Source organism: Monodelphis domestica, chromosome 3 (assembly GCF_027887165.1).
Source record: "Monodelphis domestica isolate mMonDom1 chromosome 3, mMonDom1.pri, whole genome shotgun sequence".
In the NCBI taxonomy this organism is placed as follows: Eukaryota; Metazoa; Chordata; class Mammalia; order Didelphimorphia; family Didelphidae; genus Monodelphis; species Monodelphis domestica.
In genome coordinates, this window is record NC_077229.1 from 95,631,453 (window position 1) to 95,645,939 (window position 14,487).

The 14,487-nt window shown below is 43.5% G+C and overlaps 1 protein-coding gene across 28 annotated transcripts in view; it reads left to right on the plus strand.

Annotated features, from left to right (window-relative positions):
• The window catches only part of CACNA1A (calcium voltage-gated channel subunit alpha1 A), a 401,231-nt gene that overhangs the window by 264,706 nt on the left and 122,038 nt on the right, over positions 1-14,487 (plus strand). For all 28 annotated transcript variants that reach the window (XM_056822623.1, XM_056822650.1, XM_056822649.1 and 25 more), the window contains one exon: positions 840-1,033. In XM_056822623.1, coding sequence (XP_056678601.1) covers positions 840-1,033 — 194 coding nt within the window. The remainder of the gene's footprint in view (positions 1-839; positions 1,034-14,487) is intronic.

The following is a 14,487-nucleotide window of genomic DNA, read 5'->3' on the forward strand; positions in this document are numbered from 1 at the left end:
CAGGCCAAGAATCCTTAATTTTTCCCAAAATGAAATGTCAGGTTCTCTGCTTTAATAGAAGAATAATGCCCAGGAACCCAAGCCTGAGGGTACTTAGGTTGCCCTTTTTTGGATCTGATCTGTTAGGTGGCCAGAGAAATAGAAATGACTCCAGGGCTCTCTGGAGTGATTTCTTAGAAGAAATGTCTGTGTTTTCTAGGTTTTTGTGTTTCCCCTCTCCCCCCCCCCATATACACATCAAGAAAGACTTTCCCCCAAACTAGGTGGAACTGCCCAACCAGTACTAAAATCTTTCTGACTGGTGGCATTGTTTACCTTTGCACTATTGGTATGAAAAATTCTTCTTTGAGTCAACAAAAGTTAAAGCGTGTTGTTTTCCATTATGAATTATCAACATGAATTCAACACCATTAAACCTGGCTCTTGTCACCATTTTGTTTTATTTTATTTCTGCTGGAGATGTGACCTGAGTAAGAACATGTTTAGTGGCTTAAATTGCCAATAAAACAATTCATTTTTGCTCTTGCCACCATGGATACTTAAAGTGTCTCATGCAGAAGAGAAAGCATCACTGCAAATTCTAAAGTTTCCTTGTCTTGGGGGCTTGGTAGGACAATAACAAGCACAGTCTGGAAAACACAGCTTTTGGGGTGGGACCTGTAAACTATCCACCATGAGATCTAGTTAGTCCCCAGCTTCCATTTTTACATGTGTCTGTGTGGTTCTTGCTTTCCTTTGACTCCCCTTTGAAGACTAGGGCTTCTCCTGTCTGTCCCTAATCTGACTCCCATAAACTTCTGGATACTGCGGTCATCATCTCTTTCCCTTCTCTCTTGCAGATGATATTCAGGGCGAGTCTCCAGCTCCGTGTGGAACAGAGGAACCCGCCCGTACCTGCCCCAATGGGACCAAATGCAAGCCCTATTGGGAAGGACCCAATAATGGGATCACTCAGTTTGACAACATCCTGTTTGCAGTGTTGACTGTCTTCCAGTGTATCACCATGGAAGGGTGGACTGACCTCCTCTACAATGTGGGTGCTGCCAGGGGCTGGGAGGAAAAGGGAGAGGGGGGAAAGGCAAGAGCAAGGCATCGGCCTCTTGGACAGCAGTGTCCCACAGATATTTCTGAGACTAATGTAGAGGGAGAAAGTGGAGTGGGTGAGAGGTGAGGGTTGGAGAGCCTGGTTCAATGATAGCCCAGTGGGTACATAGTGGAAGAAACATTGGATTTGGAGTTTGAATTCCACGATTGAATCTTTGCTGACTGCACCTGCTAGTTAAATTAATTTCTAACTTTCCACAGGAGCAAGAAGGGATCAGGTTCGGGGGTCAAAAAATCAGTCTTGGGAATGTTTCCCAAAAGGGCAGAAATGACATTTTAGAACAAATCCTTCTTCTGTCACTTACTATGTATGTGGCTCAGACACTGGTCCTCTTTGGGGTTCTGCATTCTCATCTATAAAATGATGCAGTTGGATTAGATGACTTCCAAGCAGCTTTGGGGTAGGACCTGTAACATCTACAGTGAGACCTAGTTAGTCTCCGGCTTCCATTTTTACATGTATCTGCACAGTTCTTGCTAAATCTTATAATTCTTTGGCCCCAACCACCAATCTAGATCCTGAAGGAAATTTCAGGATCTCAAAGATACTAAACTCTGGGGGGGATCAGGATTTTAATGAACCAGGAAATTCAATTTAAGGGGCCTTGTCTCTTTGGAAAGCTAATATTTACTAGGAGCTATTGAGTACCTTGTTAGTACACTAGTATATGCTGTAGAATGGCTGGCTGGTCAAGTGTGCCTTCCTTCTTTCTTAGCCTGAGGGAACTCCTCACCCATCAATACAGCATGCTCCTAACGTTGTTCTGCCCACTTTGAGGATGGTTTCCCTAGATTATACTCTTAGCTGGTCTTGTGTTCCTTGTGAACAACAACCGTCTTCTTACTGGTGAAGCAGGTGGCCAGTTTGCTGTTTAATCTTGAGACCAGGAAACAGGGCAAAACAAACAGTTCTACTACCATGGAGAGCGAACCTGTTCCTTTGAACTTATAAGCCAATGTCCTCACCTAAGTGAGTTTCTCTGGCCACAGACCTCCTGGGAAATTTTTCTGGACTGACAGTATCTTCTTTGCTGATCTCAGAGAAGCCTCAAAGAATAAATGAACAACTGCTGGTAATTGTTAGGTGTAAAACAGGGAATTGGGAGATTGTGGAGATGCTATGAATGTTGTAGGTCATCCCTGGTGAAGACTGTTGTAGCATTGAAGCTATATCCTTATACTCGATATATGAGGAGATATCTTCTGTGCCCCATAGCTGATACACTGAGGATGATTGACTTATTTCCTATCAGTGCATGCTCCTGAGATTTAACCTTTTTAAAAAGAGAGGCTGAGAGAGCATGTAGGAGGTGGTTCAGTGGATTGAAAGCCAGGCTTAGAGATGGGAGGTCCTGGGTTCAAATCTGGCCTCAGACACTTCCTAGCTGAGTGATCCTGGGCAAGTCACTTAACCCCCATTGCCTAGCCTTTACCACTCTTCTGCCTAGGAACAAATACACAGTATTGATTCTAAGTCAGAAAGTAAAGAGAGAGACAGAGACAGAGAAAATAAGAATTGGAAAGTCTGACAGAATATAGCAAGTCAGATACATGTTGACTCCATTCACTGAAAGGAAGCCCTCCCAACCAGTCCCTCCAGAGGTCCATGGAGCCCCAAGGATGGCAGTGGGAAGAGGCAGTCACAAGTTGCTCCTAGACCAAACTGAGAGCTTCATCATTCAAGCCAATAATAGGAGAATTATAGGGGTGGAGCAATGGTCAAATTTTTGGATCTAGCAGAGGTAATAAGAGGAAAGAGTACTGTTTGGAGTCAGAAGATCAAATGCTTGCTCCTACTACCAGTATGATCTCAAGTTATTTAGCCTCTCCGAGCCTCAGTTTCCTCATCTGTAAAATGAAGGGTTTGGACTAATGACCACCAAGGTCCCTTCCACCACTGAATCTATGAACTAATTCTTGGAGAAAGTAAAAGAATTCCTGGACCAAGCAGAGATATTCCTAGAACAAGCCCCCTTAACCCAGTTGAATTGTTCTTGGATCAAGGAAGAGCCAGAACCAAGGAGCAACCAGGGACAGACATGTGGAGAAGAAGAGCCAGGCATTGACTTTCAATGGCACTGTGAGTTGTATTTGTGAGTTACATGATACTGTGTAGGTCAAGGAATGAGGGCTCAACTTTCTAGTGATCCTAAGGGCATGGAGAGACTTGAACTGCAGGCTAGCATACTAAGTCTCAAAGATGCTTTAGGTCTCTGAGAAGAGTGGAGACAAACAGTTACCTTGACTTTGGGCTCCTGAGTTCTTAAAAATAGCCAATCAGCCAACTAGCATAACTAGGAAGCAGCTTTATATCAGGCCAGGGTCACAGGAGAGCTGAGGGACCTCAAACGTCTTTGGAGAGACCTAGGTAGGAGTAGAAATATGATCTTTCCATAGGAAACCCTGTGTAGGGCCCAAACCAGAAAGGGGGTTAACCCAGATGCTTGGGTTCTGGGCCACAAGTTATATACAAAGATGAGGAATTCCAGGAAGGGGTTTCAAAGAGATTGAAAAAGGGTGTGATAGTGAAAAGGGGAGTATGAGTGCTTTGGGTCAGGGGTCCAAAGTGTTGACAGAAGAAGACTTGGAACTCTGGGTGGAGGTATTGGGGAATTGAAAAGCAGGAAGCGGGAGCAGGAGAAGAATTTCCTTATACTGAATGAATGAACGTTACCAAAAGTCTCTCTGGAAAGGTTAAATTGAGAGTTGCTAACAAACTGTTAATAACATCGAGGCTTTCCACTGTCTTTAGGATAAGGCGTCTTTTTGATCCCCCAAGCACTCATACTCCCCTTTTCACTATCACGCCCTTTTTCAATCTCTTTGAAACCCCTGCCTAGAATTCCTCATCCTCGTATAACTTGTGGCCCAGAACCCAAGCATTTGGGTTAAATCCCTTTTGATCCCCCAATTCCTCAACCTGAGCTTCTGGTTTTTCCATACCTTGGTTCTCAGGAGGCAAGCCTTCCATCTCAATTGTCATGCCAAAGTTAGAACCAAGAGCAAGGATGCAATCTAAGGGCAGGGATGGAGTGAGGACTTAAAGGAATAGAATGTTCATGGTCAGTCGGATTCCTGGTCTGTGCTTGATTTTCACAAGGGCTCCAAGAAAGTTCTAGAACTAAGAATCTCTAACCTCTGTTGCTGAAGGGAAGGAGTGTCTGCAAGGCCTGACCTGGAATAAAGTAAGGTTGGCTTGGAAGTGACAGCATTCAGTTATACCCAGTCATGTCAGTTTGTACTCTTAGGCAATAATCAAACAAAGCTGCTGCTCCCTGAACTTGTCTTCCTAAGAGGCAAGGAAAGAACTAGAACTTTCCTTTTTCTGCCCCTCTATTACAGTTTCTTAGATAGCCATCTGCCACTTGCCACATTAGTCCCAAGGCTTATACCCCAGCCATCATCAGGGTTTGCAACTAGGCTAACAACTCTAAGATTATTGTGTTTGGTTTCAAGTACCCCCATTTTAAGGAGAACATAGGTACCCTGGAAAGCATCCAAAGAAGGGCAACCAAGATAGTGAAGGGCCTCAAGGCCAATAATATGAAGGTTAGTTAAAGGAACTAGGATTTAACCAGGACAGGAGACTTAGTGGGAGATGGGAGTAGGGATGATAGATATCTTTAATTATGTGAAAGAGAAATTAGACTTGTTCTTTTCGGCCCCAGAGGAAAGAACCAGGAGCAACTGGTAGAAGTTGCAAAAAAGTCAATTGAGGTTTGCTGTTGAAGCCAACTTCCTAATAATTGCAGCTGTCTCTCAGTGGGATGGGTTGCCTTAAAGATAGGGGCCACCCCCCTCTCCATGGAGGTCACTGGAGGTCTTTAATCAAAGACAAGATGAACACGTTAGAATTCTTTATCAGGAGTGGGTTGGACATTGTTCCAACTCAGAAATTTTGAGTCTGTAAAAAGGCATCAGACATCATCTACTTCACCCACCCAAGGAGATACAATGGCTTTCTGCTGGAGAAGCCAAAGGATATGGCTTGTGTCATTGCCTACTCATGTGAGAATGAACCAAAACTACTCCTGGGTACCACCCTTTGGAACAGTGGCCCTGTCCCTGGTCACTGAAACCACTCTTCTGGTTAGCAATAAGAATGATTTCCAGAACCCTTGCCCTGCCATTTATGTTCAATCTATGACTCTTTTGGGGCCCAAGGAGTAAGGCCATGTGGCCTTTGCCTGAAGACTTACATGATGGGGGGGAAGCTGCTACCTTCTGAGGCAGCTCATTTCACTTTGGGATAATTCTGATTGTTAGGGAGTTTTTTTCCTGATATCCAACTTAAACTAAACTCTTTGACTTCAATCTATTGTTCCTTCAAAAACTTGAAGACAACCATCACGTCTCCCAAATCTTTCATTTTCCAGCCTAGATATTCCCACTTCCTCCAACTAATGCTCCGATGACATGAAGTTGAGGCCCTTCACCATCCCAGTCACCCTCCTTTGAATGTTTTCCAGCTCATCCTTGCCCTTCCTGAAATACAGAGTCCAGAAGTGAACATAACATACCAGAGGTAGCCTGATCAGGGCAAAGAACACAAGGGCACTATAACTTCCTAATTCCTAGGAGCTCTGCCTTTCTTAATGCAACCCAAGAATGCGCAGACATTTTTTTAAACTCCTGTTACACATGGTTCACATTGAAATTATAGTCCTCCTAAAACCCTCTGTTCTTTTTTTTCTAAACCGCTGCTTAGTCATGCCTTCATCGAGGACTTGTAAAGTTGACTTTTTTTTGCATACAAGTGTAAGACTTTTTGCTTCTTCCTATTACATTTTTCATCTTGGATTTAAGCCTGGGTCTGACAACTAGGGTTTTAACTATCCCTTTCAGCTTTGAATGTTCTGCAGATTGGATAAGAATGCCATCTATGCATTTATTCATGTCATTGATAAACAGGTTTAATAGTGCAGGGCCAACCACCAATCCCTTGGGCACTCCACTGGAGACTTCCTTTCAGGTTGACATTGAACTATTATTAATGGTTCTTGGGCTAAGTGCTAGCAAGAGACCATCCATATTGTTGAGTTCCTTTTTTTTAAAATGATAGCATTTATCCAGAGGGCCAGGCCATTTCTTTTGTTAAATGCATCAACGTCCCAGTTTGGGCTTGCAAAGTCTTTAGCGTTCAACATGTATGCAATGACCTTCATGCTTTCCAGGAGCTACCATTTGTGGGAAATATTTTTGAAGTTCAGCAAGTAATGGAAACATAACTGAGTATAGAAGAGAAACGTTTTAGCCCATGGTCACTTATTAAGCTCCTACTATGTGTCAGTCACTGTGCCAAACTCCAGGGATATAAAGACAAAAGATGATCTTTGCCCTCAAGGAGCTTTCAAACTAATCTTAGAGTCGATGATTATTTGCCCCTTATCCATACTGCAGGGAATAGGATAACTTTATTACATTACTGAAGTTGGGCAGAATAGGTAGATGTAGAAAATAAAGGATGGTTCCAAAAATCAGTTCAAGCAATCAATAGACATTTTAAAAGTATTTCCTGGATGCTAAGCACTGATGATACAAATAAAAGCACAAGTGCAAGATGCAAAAGGCATAACTAAATAGCAGTTCATTTGAAAAAGATCTAGAGGTATCAGTGGACTATTGGAATCAACAGAGAGAGAAGGAATCTGAGAAAGGTAATTATTGGGGTGTAAGTTGTAATTCTAGGTCTCTCTCTCCCCTCCTCAAGTCTCTTTCCTAGGCTCTCTTCTCTGTATATACATTCTTTTTTCATAATCTCCTCCATTTCCCATCACTCACGGTATCCCTTGCATTCAAATATCATCTCCTTGTTGATGACTCCCAAATATATATATATATATATATATATATATATATATATGTATACATATATATATATATATATTTCTAGGAGTTTCTCTCCTAGACTTCAAGGCTCATCACCAACAGCCTGATGAACATCTTCACCTGGATTCCTCATTACAAGCTTGACATGTCTACACAGACCCAATCATCCTTCCCTATATACCAGCTCCTCCTCTACACTTTTTGATGAGAGTCTTTCCATCCTCTGGTTTCCCCAGATTCACAATCTCAACCTCATTCTCGACTCGTTCCTTTCCCCTGGTCCCCTACATCTGGTCAATTGACCAAGCTTGCCAGCTCTACCACCACTGCACCTCCTGAATCTGTCCTCTTCTCTCTGTTCACTGGGGTGCCTGGAAATAACTTGTGCAAAGTCCTATTTACCATATGGCAAGTAGGGAAGTGAGAGAAAAGCTTTCTTCTGGTGAGTGTGGGGATGGAGGAGGCTGGCCTGGTGCAAAAGGATTGGGGGGAAGGGAGGATGTAGGGTCCGAGGGTACCTACATTGCTAATTCTCCCGGGCCTGGGCAAATAGGATCTAGAGAATCCTATGTGGTTGAAGCCTTTGTCCTGTTGTCTGTACTGAGGGTTCCAAGTTACTAGGAGGAGTGAAGAGAAGAGGGAATTGGGGGGGGAAGTGCCAGGTGCTCTGATTTTGATGCAAGAGTGTCCTTAGGATTCCAAGTGGGACAAGGCCAGGAAGGAAAACTTTGGATGGGGAAGAGATAATAATTCTATGCTTTCAGAAAAGAATGTGTTTTTCACACATATATCCTACTTTGAACCCCGGATCCTCTTCACTGAGTGGGAGCCCTATGCTAGATGGCTTCTAACAAGGTGACAGGAGCTCTGAATACAACACAAAAACTTTTCTGTGAGCCTGGGGAGGCTGGGGCCATAGCGATATGGTTGGTTGTTTTTTTCAACCATATCTGACTCTTTGTGACCCCCTTTGGGGTTTTCTTGGCAAAGATCCTGGAGTTGTTTACCATTTCCTTCTCCAGCTCATTTTACAGATGAGGAAACCAAGGCAGGCAGTTAAGTGACTTGCCCAGGGTCACACAGCTATTGGTCTAAGACCAGATTTGAACTCCGGAAGATGAGTCTTCCTAACTCCAGGCCCAGCATTCTATCCGCTGTGCTACCTAGTTGTGTCATGGTCATGAGGATCCCTGCTTAAAAACAAGACTCAGGAACTGGTCTTCCAAATGGTCCCTTTGCCAGATGCCTCATTAGACTTATGAAGATCACCAGTCATTAAAAGGAAAAGAGATTCAACAGCAGGGGACAGAAAGTATGCTCTCAGATAAGATTCAGAGAGTCCAAGAGGTGGTAGAATAGAGGAAGATACTTAACTGGTGATTTTGCAAGAGGAAGCTCCCCCAATGAGGGGGTCTAGAAAAGACCCAGTTAGGGAGCAGCTGGGTGCTCAGAGGATTGAGAGCCAGGCCTAGAGATAGGAGATCCTGGGTTCAAATCTGGCCTCAGACACTTCCCAGCTGTGTGACCCTGGGCAAGTCACTTGACCCCCATTGCCTAAGCCCTTACCGCTCTTCTGCCTTGGAACCACTACATAGTATTGATTCTAAGATGGAAAGGTAAAAGATTTTTTAAAAAGACCCATTTAGCTGGAGATGGCTGTCCATGAAGATTCTGAACCCAAGGAATTATGTGCTTAATTGTGTTCCTTCTTCTTGTCCTTGCAGTTAGCATACAGCTTCCCACTCTCTGGTGTTTTACCATCAGAGAAAGCACATTTTTAAAGAAATGCTTGTCTCAGCTAACTACTGAGGACCTTGGATGCTCTGTATGAAAGGGAAAAATCACTGCCTGTGTCCCAGATCCCTGGGATGGAAGAAGGAATGAGAGAGAGCCCTTCAGGTCCCAGGAAAACTTCCCTGCCTCTCTCTGGCGCTTTTCTTTCTTTCTTTCTTTCTTTCTTTTTTTGGTCAGTTCATAGACCTTCCAAATGGCCTGAGAGCAATGGGCATTTCTCGTGTATCAGCTGACACCGAGTGCCCAGAGTGACTGCAGCCATATGGTCCACATCTCCCTACCAAGCCCCCAGCAGTCCTGGAAACGAGGCTGCCAGAGTCAGAGCAAGGACGGGGGGGGGGGGGGGGGGGAGAATGGGGATGAGGAAAGCCTCCATGGGGTGGAAGTGGGAGTGGAGAGGAGGAGAGCAGTTAGCTGGAGAGATCCTGGGCTGAGGCGGAACAGGTCTAGTACTGGGTAAAGCCTCCCTCTTGGTGGATGCTAGAGAGATTTATCTGCCATGGCACAGTAGAGTTTCTAGACAGACAGGTGTCCCCATTTTCCAGGAACCCCCTCACCACATGTGCCCAAAGCTAGCAATTTGGCAGTGCCTAGAGAAACCAGATATTGACTCAGCTCCCCTCAGGGGACCCTCTCCCTACTTGTTCCTTGCAAGCAGGGGTGAGGCAGATTGACAGTGGGTGTGTGGGTGAAGCTGGAACTGCCTCTTTCTAGGCTGTCCCCACTCAGAAGGTAAATATAGAGTGCTCAGCTCATCAGCCAGAGCCACTTAACAAACAAGGAGAGGACGGGGTCCACGTTGATGGCTGGCTAATGAAATCATCCCTTGAGCATCAGTTGCTATTGGGAGCTCCCCCTTTCTCCCCCTCCCCACTCCTCCCATCATCAAATATGGAGATTTCCATATTCAACTCATACCTACCTTTGCAAAAGATTCCATGCTAATGAAGAAGCATCTTCCAAAGCTTACTATTGTTAGCAAGATGCAGATGGAACAAGGGCGCGTAACCTTTTGCGAACTCCTCTGGCAGTCTGGGAAAGCTCAGCGCTACTCTGGTTTGCTGCCTACGTTCACAATGGAAGGAAATGCTAGCTTTCAGTTAGAGGTGTGCAAAAATAACGGTGTAAAAAATTCTTTTTTCCATCCAAATTCATGGACTCTGCAAAGTCGAGGTCCAGGGACCCAGAGGCAGAAGGACATAGACGCACAGGGTACTGTGGAACCAAGCAGTAAGTTCTAAGAAGGCAGAAGTGGAGGAGGAAGTGAGAGGAAAGAGAGACAAGAAGAAGATGGCAGAAGGGAAATTAGAGGGGATGAAGTGGGCAGAACCCCTCTCCCAGATTTCCACTCTGTTACTGTTCACAGATATCTGCATCTTTTACATATAGGTTTGGGGTTTTAAAGCCCAATAACAACAGCAGTGACTGGATAATAATCTTTTGAGGTTGTTTTTCAGCTGTTTCAGTCATATCTGACTCTTTGTGACCCCATTTGGAGTTCTCCTAGAAAAAAAAATACTGCAGTGGTTTGCTATTTCCTTCTCTAGTTCATTTTTTATAAATGAGAATCTGAGGCAAACAAGTGACTTGCACAGGATCACACAGGTAGTAAGTGTCTGAGCCCAGATTTGAACACAGGAAGATGAGTCTCCCTGAATCCAGACCCAGCGCTTGACCCACTTCTCCACCTAGTTGTCCGGATAGTAGCCATCAGATATTCAGGAAGTCAGCACATCGATGTTTAGCCAACTAACAGCAGCACCTGCTACCATTTTCCAGCTAATATGTGCACATCAACTTTTTAGCCACATCGCTGCATTTGGTAATGCTTGTTTGGACTTACATTAGCCAGCTGGATCACTAATATTATGTGTGTGCAGGTATAATGCAATTAATATAAGCACTATATGTCGTAAGAAAAACAACAATAATAATAATTAACAAATAGTATCTTCAAGACTACAGAGTGGTTTAGAATTGTTATCTCATTTGATCCTCACAATAGCCCTGGGAGGGAGGGGCTATTATGATCCCCATTTTGCAGATGAGAAAGCGGAGTCCTAGAGAGATCAAATGACTTAAGCATGGTCCCACAACTACCAAGTATCAGAGGTATAAAACTAAGTCCAGCCCTCTAATCATTATGCCCTTCATCCTGAATGATCAGGGAATTGAGTCTTTCATTTGGCCAGATATTCTGGTGACCATTTTTTTAGTACCATTTCAAGGAATTAGAGCCCAGTAAAATATATAGATCTGAAGCTAGTAGCATTGTGGAAATAGCACTGGCCTTAGAATCATTATGATGATTACTATTATTATTGTGACTTTGGTAAATCCATGACTTCATCAATGAGGCTCTTCTTTCCACTGATACAGGGAGCACCACCACCATGCCTTTTCACCTGGTATATTTCTTCACCATATTTGTCATGGCCTCCAGTGCAACAATATATATACATATATTGTACCTTTAGATCTACTGGCATATAAAGGGTACCAGTGTACTACTTGGACCGTCTATCCATTGTCTCTCATCACTATATGACTGCCTCATCTTACTACATTATCTGTTCATAGATATTTTCCATGATACCTTTTCTGCCACTCATCATCCATACCTTTTCAATAGTAATATGCTACAGCCTACTTATACCATCTTTCTGCTGTCCTTTTTGGGCTGTTATTCAATTTAATTCTCATGCTGTCTTATTATGTATAGTCATTTAGCATCCCTGGGAGAATATGGGTATTAAAGAAATGGGCTTTTGTAGGAGTGAGCAGCCCGGATCTGATCCAACCTACTTTTCTTACTAATTCTGGGTCCAGCTCATTGTTTATTTGTAAGGACTGTTTAAGACAGACATACAGCTGGATGGATTTTCCTAAGATAAGCAGTATATATTTTTCATCCATTTAGTTTTTCCAGTGTGGATAGTTAGACCAGTCTTACCCACATTGCTATGGATTCCACTGAGGAAACTGCAACATTCTAGGGTTTGTTGCAAGTAATGTAAAATCATCTACAAATAAGAGCATTTAGAGAATTTTACCATCAAGAGGCAATCCTTTTTACTCAAGCCATATAAAATTTCATTTCATTTTTGGTCATTCAGAAGGCACCTTACAGTTATCTTAGCATCTTTTCTCTCACCACATATTTGTAAAGTACCGAGGAAAAAAGTTCTCATTTTTCGTTTTGTTGTGGTTTATCATTTGAGTATGTGTGAACTTATTTAATTGTCATTAGTGACATTGTCAAAAGTGGCAAGAGCATTGTGGGCATAGCAGTGGTCTAGAAATCAGAAAACTTGGGTTCTCTTCCGAGCTCCAACACTAGCTCCCTCTGGCAAAGTTAGGTTCTTTTAAATTTCATTTTCTCTATAAAATGGGAGAATCCAGTCCCCAGTTACTTCATCGAGATAGGGTAAGGACAAGCAAAATGATCATTATAAAGACTTATCAGATCTTTGAAAAAAGGACACTAAGATTATTATTAACAAGCATTCTAATAACCGGTCATAGCTACACTATTCCAGAGCCCATTCTCTATTCAGACATGTTCTTCCATGAACAGCTCCTACTCGAGTGGGCATTAAGCATCATGACACTCTTCTTGGCTCCCAGAGGACCATCTGCATGTACCTCCCTCAGTGAAAACATATGCCATCTACCCAACCACTACCTGGATTATAAAAGGCAAAAACTTTGAGGAGAAATTTGTGCAACTGTGTTTGCTAACGAACTGTTACGTATCTGTGGTGGGTACAGTTCTCTCTGTTTGGGAACTTCCTTTTATATTTTCCCTTCGTTCAAACTCCTACCACCTTGGAAAACTGATTTCTCTATCAAAACCTGTCCTCCTTCACCTTCCCCTGGTTGTGCGAGATTACATGGAATAATTAGACCAGGTTAAAAAGAGAAAGAGCACCTTCTGTAGAGAGTCAGAGAATGGTGGTGCTAGAAGTTACTTTAATGGTTGTCTCTTACAGATGAGAAACCAAGGCCAATCAGAGAATAAAACAGTATCACGTTGGCTGGGAAAGTACAAAGCAAATGAGTAAAGTGCCATATGGTCACCTTGAATGACCCCAAGACCTCTTGCTGGCTCCAGCTGATCAAGAAACCTTGAAAAATATAAATGACTCTGTGGTCAGGAACCTGTCACATTCTTTGATGTCCCAACAAGTAATTTGAGACGAGAAACTCTAAGGAAGAGACTATCAGTGGTCTCCCCTGTTGCTGTACAGTCAGTGCTCCTGACCCATGGAGGACTTAGCCACTTCCTAGATTTGCCCCTGGCAGGTCCTGTTCCCGCCCTACTTCTCCTGTTTCCACTTCAGCCTCCTCAGCTCTCTTTACAGCAGCCCAAAGATTTCCGCCTTCTATCTAGCCCATGTGGGTGCTTTGCTCCCTTGGACTAAATTTAGTCCCGAGAAATAGGAACAAGAAATCTTCAGCAGTTCCTGTAGACAGATGAGCAGAAGCACAAAGACTGCTCTGGTTCCCTTCCTGCCCTGTTTTGTCCCTTCTCTGCCAGCACCAGCCTCACTTAGTACATCTTTCTCCTTTTCCATATCAGGCAATGAAGCTTTAGTTCTTTCAGAGAGGGAAAACAAAAGGCTTGATTCGGGGCCCAGTGCATTAGCCTCTTCCCTGGGGCCAGCCTGCCTTTCAAAGTCTGGCTTGTTTGGGACAATATTCCCTTTGGCAACATGAGAGGAAAGCATATGCCCGCTGGAGATGGTGCCAGAGCCCTGGCTCTCTGGATCCTGAGTCCTGTTTCATATCCTTCTGGGCTTCCAAAGACTTCTTGCCCCAAACTGCCCTTCTAAGATGAGATAGAGGGGCAGCTAGGGGACTCAGTGGATACAGGAAGTCCTGGGTTCACGTCTAGCTTCAGACACTTCCTAGCCATGGCAAGTCACTTAACCCCAAATGCCTAGCCCTTGGGAACCAATACTTAGTATACATGCTAAGACAGGAAGTAATGCATGGTGGTGTGTTTTTTTTTTTTAATAAAAAATTTTTTAAGATGAGATGTAGCCCAAGTCTCCATTCCAGAAGCAGAAGCTGTGACTGGTTGAGCTCTCTGGTCATTTAACTTTATATAAACTTAATAACTATCAAAATATCATTAATCACACAAACAAATATTTATCATTTCAAAGCACCACAATATTCCATTACATTCCTGCAATTTATTCAGCCCTTCTCCTGGACTCCCACCTTCAACAACTACTCAAATGGGTAAAGGGGGAGAGAGGATCTTATGGCTTTTTCTGGGGAAGTTAAACATCTGAGAGCCCAAGAGCAAACAGGCATGTCTGAGTCAAGTGAAGGTACACCCCAACCCTGCCTCTAACCTCTGGACACATCAGTGATAGAAAGGTGCATTGTCACCATCTTAAGAGACCAAAGCTTTAGGAGGCAAGTCCACTTGCCAACATTTCCTGTAAATTGCTTTCCCATTCGGTAAAGAGCTCCTGCACCTCCCTGACTCCCATCTTCCATCTCAGTGGAATTTTTTTTGTATTTTGATGCTTGAGAGAAGCCAAGAGGCTTCACCCAGCCCAATTCTTATTCATACTTGTTTGGATCCCAGTTCACACATGTACCTCTTTTCTACCAGATGCTTATTGCCATGTCCTGGATCCCCTGGGAGGATGTGATCCTTGGCTCTTGACTCCTTTCACCAACTTGTCCATAAGCCCTGAATTCATGTCTGGATTATCCCCTACAGGAGTTATAATGGTGGTG